Below are 19,224 nucleotides of genomic sequence, written 5' to 3'. Positions count from 1 at the left end.
ACATATTAATAAAGTATAGCATCACCTTTAGCTCAATCCATGTGGGATCCTTGAGCTCATGTCCATGCTTTTGTAAGACTATATTTTGATATGTTCTCATTGCCCTATGATCAAGATTACCAAGTTAGTAAAAATATTTAAAAAAATTAAATTAAATAGTTTAGTAAAAGTATTCTTACAAGTCTATCGTCTTCTTCATTTCTTTCCCAAGTTTGTAATGGAGGGAGCATAAAAGGACGACAGTGTTGCTCTTCATTGAAGGAACAAATAACTACCAATGGTCCCGGCTAAATATGATACAAGTTAAAGTAAATCCATATTAAAAAACTATTAACTATAAATTGATCCTTATGAGTGCACATATGGAGCCATAAAAATGTCTTTTTGACTTCACATGTTCTCTGTTGGAGGTACGCGACCCTTAACTCTAGAATATTACCTTTCTCTGTCATGTGATGAGGGCAAAGGAATCCAAACTTATCACCTTTTCCCAATGTAATGCATAAATGAAGATACCTACAACAATGCAATTATATTAGTTTACTAAACTTGATGATTAAGTTTATTTACAACAATGCAATTATATTAAAGAAAAATATACTTAACATCATAAATAGTTCAATGTGTGGTGTGGTAAGCTAATTATTCGATAGAAGTTGAACCAAATCTTCCTGTTCAATTGTCACTATCATGTCTTTCTTGCCCACAACCTCCGGATCCATTTCTAAACTCTTGAATTCGAATGATAAATCATACGCCATTAAGATCATTCGCTGATGCGGAGTCAACGAGGGTTGTGGAAGCTTTAGGAGATTTAGCGAGGAAAGCTTCTGCATAATAAAAAGGCAAGAAATAGTTAATGAAAAACATATATTAGGAAGTTGCTACATAATAAAAATTCATGAAATTTCGTACCACAGCTTGAACCAGATTCACAAGTCTCTTGGGCCATAGGATAAAATTATCAACAGCTTCAACCACAGTCTTTACCTCATCAGTAGGGAATGGAACCAAAGCATCTGGCACTTTTAGATCTGCAACCACCACTCTTACTTGATCATCTTAAATTTGCATGTGGTGGATGGTTGACCCCAAGCTATAGATGCTACAAGAGCAACCAAGAGTTTATCAGTATCTTCTAGAAATATCTCACATGGTTCACCAATGTTGTCACCAGAAAGACCCTCTAACATACGCTCAAGAATATTACTCCCTTTTGTACTATGAAATGTAGGAGACGTATGAACTGGTTCAGCAATTGTCTCCTGTCGTGAGCTCATCATGCTTATCATCTCCTCTTTCATTTGTAGAAGCCGAGAGCTTCAAACTCATCCTTAGTCTGCTGCCTCACAGTGGATATCAATGTATTAAGTTCTTCTCTAGTCACTACACCTCCTGAATTGGGACATGCAGGTGCTCTAAAGTAGTCCTTAATGCTCACACCATATCCAACGCCCCTCACACGACCCGAATACTCTGGCTTACTTGTAGCAACTATTAAGATATCATTTTTGCCCTTTGGAATGAAGCTTCCTTAGGCTTGTTGCTCCTTAAGAGTATCCTATAATATAAAAATAACAATATTAATTAATAATATATACAATTGTATAGAAATTTAAAGGGACAATGAATAATAATTTTACTTACAATCCTCTTAGCAATCTCCCATGCTGTCTCACTTGTATAGCCTCCTTTCTTGTACTGATGTCCATATCTCCATTTCTCCTCTCGAGAGACAGGTGATGGTGGAGAAAGGAGTATGGAAGGATCAGACTTGGCTTTTTTTCTCTCTTCTTCTATTTCTCTACCATCAGTATATCATCAGCTCTAGCATAACCTCCACGAGATAGGGTGTGGGGGTATTGATTCTGCCGAGCAATTTCTCGCCCTTTAGCTCGTTTTTTCTGTTAATAAATTGAATTTTAGATTTATAATTGAAGTAAATCTAAATAAAACTTAAATAAATTAAAAATTAACAAACCATAGCCTTTTCAGAAGTCTGAATCCTGACAAATTCTTACCAAGTATCTTCATCAAGGAATTGGTATGTATCAAGAGGATTGGGATGAGCCTGACCCTCTGGCACTTCGATAAAGATATATCTTCTAGCAAGATCAGTCTTAAAATTTCTCCAATGTGTTCCACAGTAAGAAATCAACTTGTGTCGACAATCTTGATTAGATGGAACATCGTATGTAAGCTACAATGAAGACATAAGATAATAATCAATAATTGCCCAATAATATATAACTATAAAAAAATTTAATTTTTAATTATTTACCTAAATACTTTCCCAAATCTGTTCCTTCACACGTTCTGGCACATCAGGCCAGTCCTCAAACATAATAGGAGGCTTGGTACGCGATAGGAGGCCAAGAAAACTAACAAACTTGGCTTTATGTGGCCCTATCGGATTCCATCTTCGATCAAATTGAATTGGTAACCTACGCCCAGTACTCCTACTTAATGTCGGATCTCTCAATCGTGTGCCATGTCTCCCCTTCCTCACAGATTGGCTCTGACTCGGCTCCTCACTAAGGGTGCCCTAACTCAGCTCCCCACTAGAAGCAACATCACCAATTGATTGGCTCTGAGTGTCATCACCTTGATTCTCCATATTCCTATTAATTTAAATAAATGAAATTAATTAAAAAATAATCAAAGATAAGATAATTCAAAAAAATAATCCCACAACATAAATTTAATTGAACTAAATTAACATACTTTAATTTCAAAACTAAACTCATATAGGGATATTCTCCCATATCCCTTCATGGTGATAACTTCTTATGGTATGTTCATCATCTACTTTATCTACCACATCCAAAATTGGTAGCCCACTTGAGAAGTTAGGAGTTTCAAAAATATCAAAATTTGATTCATGATCTTCATTACTATAATCATCCTTTTTCCTTTAAATGCTATTGACCAATTTTTATTTGCTGAATTCGTGACCTAGAAAACTTGCTTAGCTTGGTCTGCCATAATAAATGGCTCATCTCCAAAAGTTAGTTTTTTAAGATCAACCATTGTAAATCCAAACTTATCATCATGAATATTATTGACGTCAACCCACTTGCATTTGAAAACAGGAACTCTAAATTTTGTATAATCAACCTCCCAAATCTATTCAATAACCCCAAAGTAAGTCCTGAATGCTAGTTTAGGTTTCTTATCTTTTGAGCTAGAGAACTGTATGGCTTCAGCCATTATCATAACTCTACTATTTTGCATCGTATTCTTCTCATTCAAGGACTTTGTATAAAAGGAATACCTATTAATATCATAGGCACTCTAACATATAACATTAAAGTTAGGATCTCCAGTCAATCATTTAACTATTTCAGAAACACCACTTTCATTCAAAATTTTCTGCTTGAACTAATTCACAAAAGTCCTATTATGCTCTTTCAACAACTTTTGTTCTATCATTTTCATTCGATAATTTGTTGCCTTTAAAAGTTCTTTATGAGAAGATATGTAATCTTTAACTTTATCAATATTATTCAAGATATATAAATGTACTTCTTGTAATTCATCATGATTCATGCTCTTTACTAATACTCCACGTATACCTTGACTATATTGCTTTTCTCATGACAAGATTTAGGAAGTTCAATTGATTCTATACTTGACAAGTAATCAGAACAAAACTCCATAGCTTCTTTAACAACATATTTCTCAACTATCGATGCTTCGGGTCGAAATAGATTTTTGACATACCCTTTCAGTATTTTCATGTATCTCTCAACTAGATACATCCATCGCAAATAAACAGAGCCACATAATTTTAACTCCCTTACTAGATGCACTATTAAGTGAACTATAATGTCAAAAAATGTAGGAAGAAAGTGCATCTTAAGTTGGCACAAGATAGTACAAGCTTCTTGTTTTAACTCTTCCAATTTACGGGGATCAATAACTTTACTGCATATAGCATTGAAAAAGAAACAAAGTCTGGTTATTGTAAGTCTTAAATCTTCTTTCAATATGCCTCGAATAGCTAAAGGTAATAGTTGTTACATCAAGACATGGCAATCATGAGATTTTAAGCCTACCAGTTTCAACTCTTTCACAGATACAAGCTTCATAATATTTGAATACCCCGAAGGAACTTTGATTCCATAAAAACACTCATAAAAACTTGTTTTCTCAGATTTGCACAATGTATGAGAGGCTGGGGGATAATAAGTTCGTTTACCTTTTGGTCTTGGGTGTAAGTCTTCCCGTATTCCCATTTCTTTCAAATCCAATCTTACATTCACACTATCCTTAGTTTTACTTGGTATGTTCAGAAGCGTTCCAATAATACTATCACACACATTTTCTCCACATGCATAACATCAACACAATGCCTTACTTCAATATTGCGCCAATATGGGAGGTCAAAAAAGATAACGTTTTTTTTCCATATGCTTTTTGCACCAGTATTCTTTTTAGTCTTACCGAAGACAATATTAATGTTTTTCACACTTTTATACACTTGATCCTCAGTCAAAGCATTCGGAGAATTATTGTGTTCTTGGTGACCATGAAAAGCTTTCTTCAATCTACGATATAGGTGATCTTGTCTAAAAAACCTCCGATGGCCAAGGTAGACTGTCTTCCTTCCATGTTGAAGTTGATGGTAGTTTGTGCTTTCTTCACAAATTGGACAAGCTTTATGACCTTTCATGCTATAACCAGAAAAATTTTCATATGCAAGAAAATCATTTATAGTACAAAAGATCATAGCACGTAACTTAAAATTCTCCTTCTAACTTGCATCAAACACTTCCACACCTATCTTCCATAACACTTTTAAATCTTCAATCAGAGGTCTTAGGTAAATATCAATATCATTTTCTGGTTGTTTTGGTCTCAAAATCAACATGGATAGCATCATGTACTTCCGTTTCATGCACAACCTAGGTGATAGATTGTAAATCACTAAAAGAACAGGCCATGAACTATATATACTACTAAGACTACCAAAAGGATTCATTCTATCGGTAGAAAGTCCAAGCCTCAAGTTCCTTAGCTCATTGCCAAATTTGGGAAACAATTGATCAATTTTCTTCCATTGAGGAGAATCGGCTGGATGTCAAAGTTTTCCATCAGATATCGTCTCATTTGCATGCCACATCAAGTTCTTTGCATCATTAGTATTTGCAAACAAACGCTTAAACCTTAGTATAATTGGAAGATACCATAAGACTTTTGTAGGAGCCCCCTTCTCTTTGTACCGTGGTGCCTTACATTTTAGACACTTCTCCTCACCTTCAAGCTCTTTTCTGTACAACACACAATCATTAGAACATGCTTATATTTTTTTATATTCATACCCATTAGACATAAGATCTTCTTGGCATAATAATGATTTAGTAGTGCATTGCCTTTTGAAAACATTATTTGAAGTAACTCTAACAACAATGTGAAACTTTGGTCACTCCACCCAGCTCTTGCCTTTAAGGTAACTAGTTTTAACACCCTAGATAACAAACTAAAATCAGTGCACCCTGGGTATAGAGGCTTCTCTGCGTTAGTGCACAAGTTATCATACACATGTGTTCGTTCAAAAGCCTCTTCCCCAACATCACAGATCATGTCCTCTAATCAATCTTCATTCATTTCTACTTCATCATCAAGATTATCAACTCCCACATATTGAGATGTGTTACTATAATTTTCCAATCGTTCACCATGCCAAATCCATATTGTATAATTTTTGCAAATTCCAATACAAACTAAGTGCTCTCTTATTTCGACAACACCTAGTCTCCTCTCATTCAAACAATTAATATAAGGATAATAGAACCTTTCACTATTGTCAACAGCATTTTTCTTAACAAATTCCAAAAATTCTTTCACCCCATTATCATATTCATCACTCGTTCGTCTAGCATTCATCCAACTACGATCCATATGTACCTCCTAAAAAATATAACTAATGTTATTACCTTCAAACTATTTCAAAAAACTAAGTTCCTAATTAAATTAAGATTTAAAAAAATTTCGGCAGAATCTCCCTTGAAAATTGGATCTCCCAAGACTTTTAAAAAAAATTTACAAGAGAAAATTGACAATTTTAAACCAAATAAATGATCACATGCAACAACCTGAGGCCTTATGAAGCCAGTAACAGCACTCCTAGCAATAATCAATATTATTAAAAACTAAATTTAAGCAAATTAGAGGAAAGAATAAATTCAAAAAAAAATTTCGACTGAGTCTTCCCTAAAAATTGGACTTCCTAAAGTTTTAAAAAATTTTACATGAGAAAATTAACAATTTTAAACTAAATAAATGATCACATGCAACAACCTGAGGTCTTATGAAGCTACTAACAGCACTCCCAACAACAATTAATATCATTAAAAATGAAATTTAAGCATTATAAAATTTAAAAATTTATATTCAACACATACCTGGGTAGCGGCAGCTGCAGCAACGGCTCAACACTAAGAAGGAGTGGTGGAGGGGGGGCAAGAGGGAGGGAGAGGGGGGGAGGGGGGCAACTGAGGGAGGGGGGAGAGGGAGGGGTGGGGCAAAGGGATGAAGGGGAGGGGGAGGGGCGGCGGGACGAAGGGCAGGGGGGGGGGCTAGGCGGACCAAGGGGGAGGAGGGGGGAGGGGGAGTGGGCGGCGAGGGGAGGAGGGGGAAGGGGTTGGGCGAAGGGGAGGAAGGGGGGCCGGTGGGAGAAGACAAAGGAGGGGGCTAGGCGGACGAAGGGGAGATGAGGGGGAGGGCGCGAGAAGGAGGAGAGGGAACTGATGAATGGAGGAAGAAGGAAGAATTTTAAAAACAAACTTTTTACACCGGTTAAAAAGTCTACTTTTTACACCAGGTTCCTGGATACTCGGTGTAAAAAGTGTCAAATAATTTAATATAATTATAAAAATGCCACTGCCTTTATTTTTTACATCATTTGCCTTCCAACCGATGTCAAAAGTGCCCCATAAATTTTATATTTTGTACTAGTGTATCTTCGGATATTCTATTATGCTAATAAGTTCTCATCTTCGTGGTCTATCCTTCTTATTGTTGCATGCTATACAACTAATTGCTGGAATAAGTCACCCATATTGGGTTTCTTTGCCTTATTTTATTTGCAGCAAGATATTGCTTGTTGATTGATCTTTTTTTTCTAGACTTGTCTTGACAACAATGTTTTAGGCTTCTTTTAGTGGTGGAGGTAAATAAAATAAGCTAGACTTGCTCCTTTAATTTAGTTCTGTTTCTCTACATACTGAAGAAGGGAAAACAACATTTTATGTTTCGTGTTCTAACTTCAGACTATACATACATGATGCATACTCGTGTATTTAGATGTAATCTTGATAATTGGCCTTTTAAAGATTAATTTAATTTTAAACCAACATGAATGCTAGCTTTAAGATCTTTGGCATTTCCAACCACATAAAAAAGAGTAAAATAATATATCCAAATCTAGAACAGAAGACAATCATGGCAATTGCAAAGATATGGATCCTTCGACAGACATCTTATAGCTATGTGATAGGGTCATGATGTTTTGACTTGTATAATACTAATTGATTATTGATTGATAATATATAAGTGAATAAAGGAATGGTGAAGTTAAATTATATGTGCCTTTTAGTGGAGCTGCATATGCAGAAGCTATTGTTGTGCAGATATACTAGAAAAATTAAATAATATTCCATGTCTTTCCTCTGAATGATAGGGCTGTGTGTTTTGTATCTGCAACAATTCTTCATACCAAGATCACTGGATAAAGTGCTAACGGCTTCGGCATTGAAGGAGATGAATCTCAAAAAGCTTGTCTAGTCACAACATTTGTATTTGCAAGTCCTTGAGTTGGAGATTTAAAATTTTACAAGTTTTTCATTTCTCAAAAGGATCTTCAAATATTGGCCAATCACAGGCATGGATTTATGCACCCTTGTATTCAGATCAATCACATGCCTCTCAAATGCTAAAGAATTTATTTTCTTGTCATAGTTACCTGTTGCAAAATCAGCCTGGCAATTTTGGGGTTATATGACACTATTGCAATGATGCAATTGGTCTATATATATGATGTCTGTTAGAATATTTCCTTTTATATGGATCCCTAACTTGTATCTTTTTCCAGCTTTCCTGGAATAGAGGGAACTAAGTGGCATAGATTTCAATACATAAACAAGAGAAAGCAACTCGATTTCCAAAGATGTGGTTTGGGTTGCGGGAACTGTAGACCCCCTTTTGGCTATAGGAAGAAAAATCTTGTTTAATTTCTATTTCTCCCTTGACCAAAGTAGCTTTACTTTGTGCTTCATCAGTTTTGTGCAGTCTCACTTGTCATTTGGGTGATTTTGCAGGCTATATTTTGTTATTGGGTTACATCAAATTTGTTGTCACTTGGGTACAGGCTTGGTAAGGCATTATGGTTCTTTATATATATAAGCATTTCTTTACATTTTTTCGGACATGCATGCTTAATCATTGTCTAGTAGTAAGGTGGATGGTTCTTTTCTTAAATCAGATAATAAGGCATATAGTTAGATTTCATTTTCATGTATAATTAAATTGGACTTGGACTACACTTAATATTTTTTTCCAGCATTGATCCATAATGAAAAATGGAGTTCATGGAGTGATACTGTCCAACAAAGCTCTTGGAGGAAGAATAATAAAGGTGTCAATTATTAACTAAAGTTGAGGACAAATATTGAAGAACAATTGCGGGAAGACTAATTGCAGGGGATTGTTACTTCAAACACCTTTTTTTGGTGTACGGGGAAAGAACTTACAAAGTTGTATTCTTGACTTTGTTAGTTATACTAAAAATGTTGTATTCTATGAAATGAAGAGTAAATGTATGTTGTGGATTAAAGATTATGTGCAAATTATATTAGTGATTGTAATTTTTTGTGATTAATAATAGTTTGTTATCATATTAGTATGGACTAATTTTAAATTTCAGCATTTTTAATATTAAAAATAAAAAATTAATAAAAACAACTATATATAATAAAAATAATGATATTACTTTATTTTACAATTATTTTAAACAAGGGGCAAATAAGACAATTTTATTTGACCCTTATTTAAACAAAGGTCAAATAAGGCCACTTCATTTGATGGTTGTTTTAAACAAATATAAAATAAGATTACTTTATTTGACCCTTATTTTAAGCAAGGGTCAAATAAGGTCACTTTATTTGACGGTTGTTATAAACAAATATCAAATAAAACTACTTTATTTACCCCTTATTTTAAACAAGGGTCAAGTAAAGTGACTTTAGTTGATGGTTATTTTGAAATAACCATCAAGTAAAATCACTTTATTTGATGATTATTTTAAAATGACCATCTAGTAAAATCACTTTACTTGACGGTTAAAAATTATCAAATAAGTATAAATGGCACATAATATTTGACGATTAATAACTGTAAAATATGATAAAAATAAGGGTCAAATAAATTTATTTTTGTAGTAATGAATGATAAAATTTAATGTTGCAAACAAATGAAACTTAAGATATTTAGAGAAAAGAAAAGAATTAATTCCAAACATGTCAAGAATATAGGGACCAACTGTAACATATTCCTGTGAAGTCTTTATGAAGACAAATCGATAATTTCTTCAATCAATTCATGAATCCATAGCTTTTATTCCCCTAACTATACTTTATGGGTTAATTAGACCCAATACGTATCAATAGTCTACTATTATCATTTATTTTACTCCCTTTGGCCCAAAATTTAAGCATTTTTAATAATAATTTACATACCAATAAAATTCATATCCTGATGAAAGTATATATTATTTTTTATTCTTAATTTCAATTTATGATGGGTGAGAAAAATGTCATAAATTCACATGTATGAGAAACTGAGTTAATAAATGTAAGGAATAAAGTGAATTTTTTTTAATAAATACTAAGTTATTTATATTTCGGATTAAGACTAACCTAAAGAAAATGCTTATATATATTGAATTGGGGAAGTAATTTATAACTCCATTCGGAGCAGGGGATTTTTTTTTTCCTTTTTTTGCTGGGGGGGGGGGAGAGATGGTGTGTGTGTGTAGGGCATTCCGCCTATTGAGCATCTATCGCCCGTGTTAGGTAATTTTCTCGTTTGATATTATTAAGAAAAGAAAGTTCTCAAACTCGGAATTGAGCGCACACGAGACACAAAGGCAAGAACGAACAAATTAATGACAACGATTTCATATTTTATTCTATCAATCATTAATAGAACTAAAATATAAAACCCGGAGTACAGTAAACACTTTGAGCTGACAAAGGCTTGACTAAAATATAAGAAAAAGCAAAACACCAAACTTTGGCGACTCGCCGTTATTAATTAAGGAAACATAAAAGAAAAAACACAGATTTCAGAACATCCACACTTGATTGTCATCATCATCTTCACGAATTAATCGCTTTCTTCAGGAAGGAACGAACTGAAAGACCACGAAACAATGTCATGGGCCTCAACCAGATCGCCTGTGGCCGCCGAGAATCCAATTCTAACCCATTCCGGCAGCACAGTCGTCAAGTCAATGGTTTGCGATAGCGACACAAACCTATTAGGTTGAGTATCAGTATAACTAATCAACACACTCAGTGTCGTGGTCCTTGCATCGTATGTTATACGAGCCTTCCCTATGGAACCTCGTGGCACGAGGTTAATTGGCCAATCAGCAGTTTTCAGAGACCTAAGAGAGTTAACGTCGATTCCTACGTGAGCAGCTAGAGGTTCAGGAATTGGGTCCCATTCGTTCCCGAAACTGTCCAGTTCGACGGCCACGATCTCATTCCGGGAGGTGCTGAAGGCTATTTCCGGACCGAACAATCCGAGATAGCCACCTGATGAGTTTGCAGGGATGTGAAGAGCGGTTTCGACCGGCGCTATGAAGAAGGCCAAGCCGTCCCCGTGAAGAATAGAACCGTCGGAAGCCACCACGAAGGAGAATTCGGTGGTGAAGTCTGCGACTTTTCCGGTGTCACTATTCCAAAGGTGGATTGGTGTTAAGTACACTGCTCGTCCAACGCTGTGTTGGCGCATCGTGAGGTTCGCCCCTCGCTTGAAATCTCTCTTGGTGAGAAGCATAGCTCCGCCGTATGAAATGGCATCGCCTGCTAATGCTATGGGTAATAGGTCGGGCTGGGACTCGAAAACTTTGAAGCTGAAGGAAATTGATTCTGAGTTTATTTTGTGGAGTAGCAAGAGGAAGAAGAGGAAGATCAAAATAAGGGAAGGTTCTGGCTTCCATCTGATAGCCGGCATGCTTGTTAATTTGCTGATAATATATTGTGTATTTGGGCAAGAAGGAGAGATTAATGCGGATGTATATATACAGGCCTGCTGCTGCTAATAACAAAGAATGATTCTTGATAATTTCGATGAACAGATACCACCAACAATGTGTGAGTGTGTGTGCATAATATATGGTTATAATCTTGTTCATGTGTAGCTGTATTAACAAACAAAAAGTTATTGCATAAAGAAGCTATAATAAATTGTATATCGTATATGTATCCTTGGATGATAGTGATCGATACAAAATATTTTTTAAAATATTATTAGGAGGGTTTAACCTTTTAATTAACCACTAATTGTTTATTCCCTTCCCATTCCAACGTAACTGAGCTACCTTTAGTTGCCTTATTGTGTCTCTGTTTTCTCCCTAAGAATGCATGCTATTGAAAGTAATAAACGTTTGGGATCCCGGTTGCCAAATATTAATGACCAAAAAAGAAAAAAGTCCAATGGATTGGATTAAAATTGATAGAATTGAATAATCCCGTTTATTGAAATTGTTTGTATATGGCGTTTCGCCCTTTTATTATCTAATAAAAAAATTAAATAACATAAATAAAAAAATGACAGACATTCAACTATTTTTTTTTTTTTGAATAAACAAGAAAGGAACATTGAAATTGAAAATCAATTTAAAAGATCATCAATGGGAGGTGAGATGGTATTAATTAATTAAAATGAAACGTCTGGCCCGAGTTTAAAGATAAGTAATAACAAGTATAATTTCACTATCACCTCGATCCTCGACATATTTTTTTTATCCTATTTTTGCATATTTTCTACGTCTAATTTATTAAACTCTAAACTCGTTGTCAACAAGTCTAATTCTTGTTTGTGTCGCCGAAAAACTAAGTCCGATCATGAAGACATTTGGTATTCAATGAATATAAATGTCCAGGGAGGAAGGAAGGATTTGACAGAGACAACTTCTGTCCTCGGTTGGAAAATTCCATTTGTCCCCTTTGAAATTTGTATTTCATTATAAGACCATTTACATGTTGGACCAAAAGAAAAGGTCCTCTTGCATGTTTTTATGAATTATGATACAGGAAAAATATCATTCACCGCTGAAACAATTTAATATCAAATAATGATTAAAAATTTAAAAATTATTGTAGAATTAGGAGACTGATTTAAAAATAATTTTATATATAAAAAGAATATAATACCCCTAATGAATCTTTGGGATTCAACCTGCATAATTTTTAACCTAAAAGTTGGCAAAAAAGATCCCTAAAAAAGGATAAACACAAATAAAATTTATCTGTTAATAAAAGGGTTCATTTTAAGTTTTTCAATTTGTAAGAAATTACCAAGCCAGAAATGCAAACTGTATTAATATATGTGATTGTTAAGATCAAATTTCAAACCAAAAAAAAGTGAGGGAAAAATTAAATTCAAAGACGGGGGGGAAAAAAGAATCCAACAAAAAAATAAATTACTGAGTAAAAGGATTTGTTTTTCGTAACCATGAATTCATTTTTACATTTTTATTTAAAGTGTATCTTTTATTTGTTTGATACATTTTTATAATTAATTATGTATTATCATAACATTTCAAATGCATGAGAAAACATAAAATTTATGACCGAATAAATTTATCACGAAATCAATTTTGATAACTTTTTAAAAAATATATTGAAAATTTATTCTTTTGTGGCGTGAATATATGTGATTTAAACTAATTTATGTTTTTCCCCGTTCAAAATAATTTATTGGAATAATTTGCTTTCTTTTAATCAATTAAAAAAAATCTCCATAAATCATCCAATCTCAATTTTTTTTTAACAAAAATCAAACAAAATCTCCATTGATGATGTTGATTCAAAATTCAAAATACAAGCGCATCCATAAATCATTGCAATGATTCAAATTACAAGGTCTGTTGGCAAAAAAAAAAAACCCAAAAATTACAAGGTCATATCTAGTGAGGATTGGAGGGGGAGGAGGCAAGAGACCAATAGATTCGATATAGATTGGAAAAACGAAGAAGAAGAAAACGAATATCCTCGTCTCCTTAATATTAGTCACATACTCACATTGTGGAAGGACTTTTTTTTTTTAAATCCCAAATCTAAATCAATTTGGGAGATGTCAATTGCATTACTTATTTTCTTTTACTTTGTTGTATGTAATTTAAAATAATTAATATGATGTTGAAATTTACTGTAGTTATAATAAGAACAATGGTGGAAATTAAGCTTTGAAATTTTATGACAAATTAAGTGATCTAACTTATTTTCTTATTTGCCTAGGATACTTCAAAGTGACTAATATTAGACTATTAACATGTGGCATGATAGGATCAGATCATGGTTAGCTTGATTTAAAATTTTAAATACATAATCAAAATCCAGGTCATCATCTTAATTATTAATTAATCTACTTTTGTGCTGCTTAAATGAGATAATGTTAGTATATGTTTTAAAATATATTTATGCTTTGAAATGAGACTTGCAAATCGCAGGTATTTTAATAATATATCATTATAAGATAACTGAAAACAAGATGACCCACCTATATATTATAATTTTAATTATCATAAATATAATACACAAATACAATAATACATGAATAAGATATGATATGTATATGTATGTCGATACTTTATTTTTAAAAAATTGTGATACAATAATTATTAGATATATGTATGTGTGTGTATAATCATAAAAATACACTAAAAATATAATTTCAATTCAAGCAATATCGGCATATTTATAAAGTCTTTTAATAATAATAATGTCAAATATTCATTAAATATTTTTATTCTACTCTATGCATAATTGACTAGTGCGGTATAGTATCAATCTTTCATCCTCCACACTATTGTCATTGGCAAAAAAGATAGCTTTTATGTTTGGTTTATTAAAAGATAATTTTGCCACCTTCAAAATTCTAGCACTATCAAAATTATTTCATTCATCAAATCTAATCTTTTATTTTAAAAGCAAACCATACAAGATTTTAGGAATAAAAAGATTAAACCACAATCATTAATCATAGAGACTCATGAAAAAGTATTGATTACGTATCCAAAATAATTAAAAATAATAATCTGAAAATCAAAATAGTATTGAAGTATTAATGCTTCATAGATTAGCAGATATGTTTTTGGTATATGGTAAATAATTTGAAGTAAGTTATATTATTTATAAGCTATAATGTTTTGAGACTACCTGTTATAGACTTAGTATTTTATATTCATATTTATTTATCCTTATCCTAAATTATAATTTAAACTTCATCCAAAAAAAATTAAAATTAAAACTTATCTTTTTTTTTCTTTTCACTATTTTTACTGTTCTTTTATTTTTCAAATATAGAAAATACCATAATTTAATTTTGTAACGCATAGATAAGGATAGATTATTAACATACTTAATTAACCATATCTCAAACAATTAAATTTAAAATCTACCAAAAATTAAAACTGACCAAAAACTTCTCTCAAATCGGCTATAAATTCCCACTCCACCAAGGCCATTCAACATACAGATTTGTGATCCTTCTTTTTCTCTGAGAGTTTAGTGTTAGTTTTCGTTATTGAATCGAGAAACCACAGAATAGATGGCGATTGATCTTACCCCCCAGTTGGCCAAGAAAGTGTATGGAGGTGATGGTGGATCCTACCACGCCTGGTCTCCCTCTGAGCTTCCCATGTTACATCACGGCAATATCGGTGCGGGTAAACTCGCTCTTGAAAAGAATGGTTTTGCGCTTCCGAGATACTCGGACTCTTCCATGGTTGCTTACGCTCTTCAAGGTATTTGTTTTGGTTTTTCTCTTCATTTTGATTCTTGATCGTGTAAAGCATTGTAATTGTTTGGTTTAGGAAGCTATCATGCATAAGAAGATAATTTTTTATGTTAATTATTTATGTTAGCGTCAGCTATCCTTCTTAATTATTCTTGATTCGAGAGCCATCGTGATTTTATATTGTTATAGAAATCACTTCTGTGATCTCAAATTCTTGATGTATAAAGGGGTTTGGTTTTAATCCCTTATTTTTTTTTTATCTTTGGAGAACTTAAAAATAAACTGTCTCACAATTATTCAATGCAGCCTTTGATCATGCACGATACATTGCGAATTTTGTTTATTAACAAGTGTTTCAAAGTATACTGGGTTCCGCAACACTAATTTTGTCTCTAGGGTTTCTTCCTACGAAGTCTTGGTTTTCATTGATTTGGCCATCGGGGGGCGTAGACAGTTGGAAGTTAAATGTGAATTTTGCTTTCTGAATCTGAATTTTCAGAGAAAGATCTAAGATGAATCTGAAACATAGCTTATCTGTGAATGAAAAGCCTACCTCACCTATCAAACCTGTTAGCCAGCTTTCTTGGTGTCTGTTGTCATTGATATTAATACTTTAAAGAGTGCACATATTCTTGAACTGTGTTATTAATGCTCTTGTTGATTCAGGAAATGGAGTTGTAGGAATCGTGCTGCCTGAATCAGAAGAGAAGATCCTAGCAATCAAGAAAGGCGATGCTATGGCACTTCCTTTTGGTGTAGTGACTTGGTGGTACAACAAGGACGACACCGAGTTGGTCGTTCTTTTTCTTGGTGACACTTCAAAAGCCCACAAGGCTGGTGAATTCACCGACTCTTTTTGACTGGTTCAAACGGAATCTTCACTGGTTTCTCTCACGAGTTTGTGGGCAGAGCTTGGGACTTGGAGGAGAAAGATGTTAAGGCCATAGTCGGAAGCCAATCAAACAAGGGCATTGTGAAGCTCGACAGCAACAGCATTAAACTTCCCGAGCCAAAGCCTGATCATCGTAAAGGCATGGCATTGAACTGTCTGGAGGCTCCATTAGATGTAGACATTAAGGATGGTGGAAGAGTGGTTGTTTTGAACACCAAGAATCTTCCTTTGGTTGGTGAGATCGGACTTGGAGCAGATCTTGTTCGGTTAGATGGAAGTGCCATGTGTTCCCTGGATTTTCATGTGACTCTGCCTTGCAAGTTACTTACATTGTTAGAGGAAGTGGTCGTGTTCAGGTTGTTGGTCCGGATGGTAAGAGAGTCTTGGAGACGACGGTAAAAGCTGGTAATTTGTTCATCGTACCTAGGTTTCATGTGGTTTCCAAGATTGCTGATGCAGATGGCTTGGAGTGGTTCTCTATCATCACTACCCCTAAGTAAGTTTCTCTTATATATCTCTTACGCAATTGATATTCTAATGATTACGATGTTTATGGTTCTAATGATTACTCATCATGTGATACAGTCCTATATTTACTCATTTGGCTGGAAGTTCTTCGGTGTGGAAGGCTTTATCTCCTACAGTTTTGCAAGCTGGTTTCAATGTGGATTCAAAACTCGAACAACTCTTTCGTTCAAAGAGGACTTCTGATGCTATTTTCTTCCCTCCACCAAAATAGATATATAGATGATATTGTTTTTGTTTGCCAGAGGTGGAGGCAAAAATAAAGTCTAGGTTGTTCTTTCCCCTCTTTCTCTTTTTCAATGAATTCTAGTTTAGGTCATCTGAACTATATTTCATATTTTTAATAAATGATCATTTCGTGGTTTTAATATATTTCTAGCATTATCTTACTTTTCTCTTGATATATGTCTCTTCAAAGTATAGATGATATAGTTCGAATCAACTTCTCAACTTCTTGTCTTCGTCTTGTATTTCAAAAGTAATACACACATACATAAATTTTAATTTTAATTTAATCTTAGCTAGATTAAATTTTCACTTTTCTAATTGAATAATGTGTTCATCGCTTGAACCATTGATGTTATATTTTTGACGGATTTGTCAGTATATTAATGACCTTTGCTTTGAGCTAATTCATGGTGCCTTTTTATTTGATTAAAGCCATCATTTAGCTAATGGAAGCTGATGAACTGTTGTGCATATTGAATAGTATTCGTTGATCAATCGATGCCAAATAAATCCAATGGCTAAGCGCGTTAATTAACTTGATTAAAAATATCTTTGAACTTGGATGTTTAAACTTACGGCACTAGAAAATTTGGCGAGAGATAGACATGAACAAACAAATTAATTACGACAAATATTTATTTTATTAATATAAAAAAAATTCAAAATATTTGTGACCTTTGCTTTTTTAAACTAATTCCAAATCGCCGGCTTGATCATATAACCCTCATTTAGTTATTGAAAGCTGATCGATGAATTGTTATTCATATTGAAGAGTTAAATCCATAGCGAAGTATAAATTAATTACTTGATTGAAGAAAGTGGTAGAAAATATATGACTACATCTGATTCATATGTCCACAAACTTCAACATTATATTTAAGCTCAAGGCACAAGAAATTTTGGCAAGAGATAGCATGAACAAACAGATTGATCACAACAAAAAATTACTTTGTCAATGTAACGACGAAAAATTCAGAGCGTACAAACATACACCAAGATTTAAATAATAAGAAAGACAACTAGACGTGATTCCATCAAAACACCAAGCTTAGTGCCTTGCTGATATTATTCAGGAAACATACAAATACGAAGTTTAGATTTCACGGAGAACCAGTGGCATGATCGTCTTCTTCAAGTGCTTTTTTCTTGTCGAAGGGAAGAAGAGAAAGACCAAGAAAGAATATCATGGGACTCAACCAAATCGCCAGTGGCCGCAGAGAATCCAATTCTAACCCATTCTGGTAGAACGCTCTTCAAGTCAACAATTTGCGATAGTGAAACTACCCTACCCTGCTTAGTACCATCGTAAATTATGGTCACACTGAGTTCTTTAGTCTTAGAGTCATATGAAATACGTGCCTTCCCCAAAGAACCTCGTGGTACGCTGTTGATTGGCCAATCTGCAGTTTTCACCGACCTAAGAGAGTTGACATCGATTCCTACGTGAGCAGCTAGAGATTCCTGAACAGGGTCCCACTCGTTTCCGAAGCTGTCGAGTTCAACGGCCACGACTCGATTCTGGCGGTTGGGGTTGAAGGCATTTTCAGGATTGAACAATCCAAGATAGCCACCGGATGAATTTACAGGGATGTGAAGGGCGGATTCCACCGGCGATATGAAGAAGACCAAGCCGTCGCCGTGAAGAAGTGGTCCGCCGGAATCCACGACGACGACGTGAACTCGGTGGTGAAGTCTGCAACATTTCCGGTGTATCTATCCCATAGGTGGATTGGTGGTGAAGTACACTGCTCGGCCGACGCTGTTTTTGCGGATGACGACTTCCCCTCCTCCGACCTGATCTCTTCTTGTGAGGAGGATAGCCCCCGCCGTATGAAATCGCGTCACCGACTAAAGCTACAGGTAATCCTGGCTCGAAAAAGTCGAAACTCTGAAGGAAAATGATTCTGAGTTGATTTTATGGAGTAGCAAGAGGAAGAAGACACGAAGAGTAACAGAAGCTGGTTTTTGGGTTACACATAGCCATGTTTGATTGACGATGACGAGATTTGTATGGTTGGACCAGAAGGGCTTCTTGCGGCTATATATGTATAGGCTTCTTGGCCGGCTGGCGTGTGTGTGTGTGAGAGAGGAGAGAAAAGTATTATAATAAATTGTCAGGATGAGTTGTGTGCCAGCTTGTTGGATTGCAACAAGGGGGAAAGTACGGATACGAACAAAAACTAACGAACAAAACTGCAAAAGATCATAGATAATTTCGATGTCTAGATACGGCTCCTTCAATTTCATAACGCTGAATTTCATGTCAGCAACCTTAATTTGTTCAGAGTGCAGCGAATACTAATATATATTGCAATTTGGAAAAATGGAATATTGTGTGTGTGGTGTGTAGAAAAGTATGGGGGCAGAAAAATCCACTTTTGACACATTACTAGAAAGGGTCATGAGGACCACTTAAAAACGATGCAATTTTGCGCGTGACGTTTTAACTTCTGTTGGTTGTTAAGTGAAACATTTTAAACTAGGGTTGAAGTGTAATTTTTGTCAAAATTTTCTCTGAAGTAACATTTACTATCCTATATAAATTTCGA

General features: G+C 34.3%; 3 protein-coding genes across 3 annotated transcripts in view; 1 reads left to right on the top strand and 2 right to left on the bottom strand.

Moving 5' to 3' along the window:
- Nucleotides 1–10,386: 10,386 nt before the first annotated feature.
- Nucleotides 10,387–11,241, bottom strand: LOC129322100 (lectin 6-like). The gene has a single exon (XM_054968149.1). It carries the CDS (start codon nt 11,239–11,241, stop codon nt 10,387–10,389), a length of 855 nt encoding a protein of 284 aa, XP_054824124.1.
- A 3,545-nt stretch (nt 11,242–14,786) lies between these two features.
- On the top strand, nt 14,787–16,756 carry LOC129323158 (glutelin type-D 1-like). The gene is given in 5 exon segments (XM_054969740.1): nt 14,787–15,037; nt 15,697–15,879; nt 15,882–16,208; nt 16,211–16,418; nt 16,508–16,756. Coding segments are annotated over 5 exon segments (1,068 nt in total). The 5' UTR covers nt 14,787–14,841; the 3' UTR covers nt 16,662–16,756.
- A 905-nt stretch (nt 16,757–17,661) lies between these two features.
- The window catches only part of LOC129322099 (lectin 6-like), a 5,692-nt gene continuing 4,129 nt past the window's right edge, over nt 17,662–19,224 (bottom strand). Inside the window, 3 exon segments of the mRNA XM_054968148.1 lie at nt 17,662–18,346; nt 18,349–18,408; nt 18,410–18,523. Of these exon segments, the coding sequence (XP_054824123.1) occupies nt 17,807–18,346; nt 18,349–18,408; nt 18,410–18,523 (714 nt within the window). The 3' untranslated portion in view covers nt 17,662–17,806.

The sequence above is a fragment of the Prosopis cineraria genome, unplaced genomic scaffold (genome assembly GCF_029017545.1).
Source record: "Prosopis cineraria cultivar Desert tree isolate PC_DT_omini unplaced genomic scaffold, ASM2901754v1 PC10, whole genome shotgun sequence".
NCBI classification, from domain to species: Eukaryota; Viridiplantae; Streptophyta; class Magnoliopsida; order Fabales; family Fabaceae; genus Prosopis; species Prosopis cineraria.
This window is presented reverse-complemented; position numbering and strand designations above follow the sequence as displayed.

What these genes read in the sequence shown, in the direction of transcription:
- LOC129322100 (XM_054968149.1), bottom strand. Translation starts at nt 11,241, where the DNA reads ATGCCGGCTATCAGATGGAAGCCAGAACCTTCCCTTATTTTGATCTTC.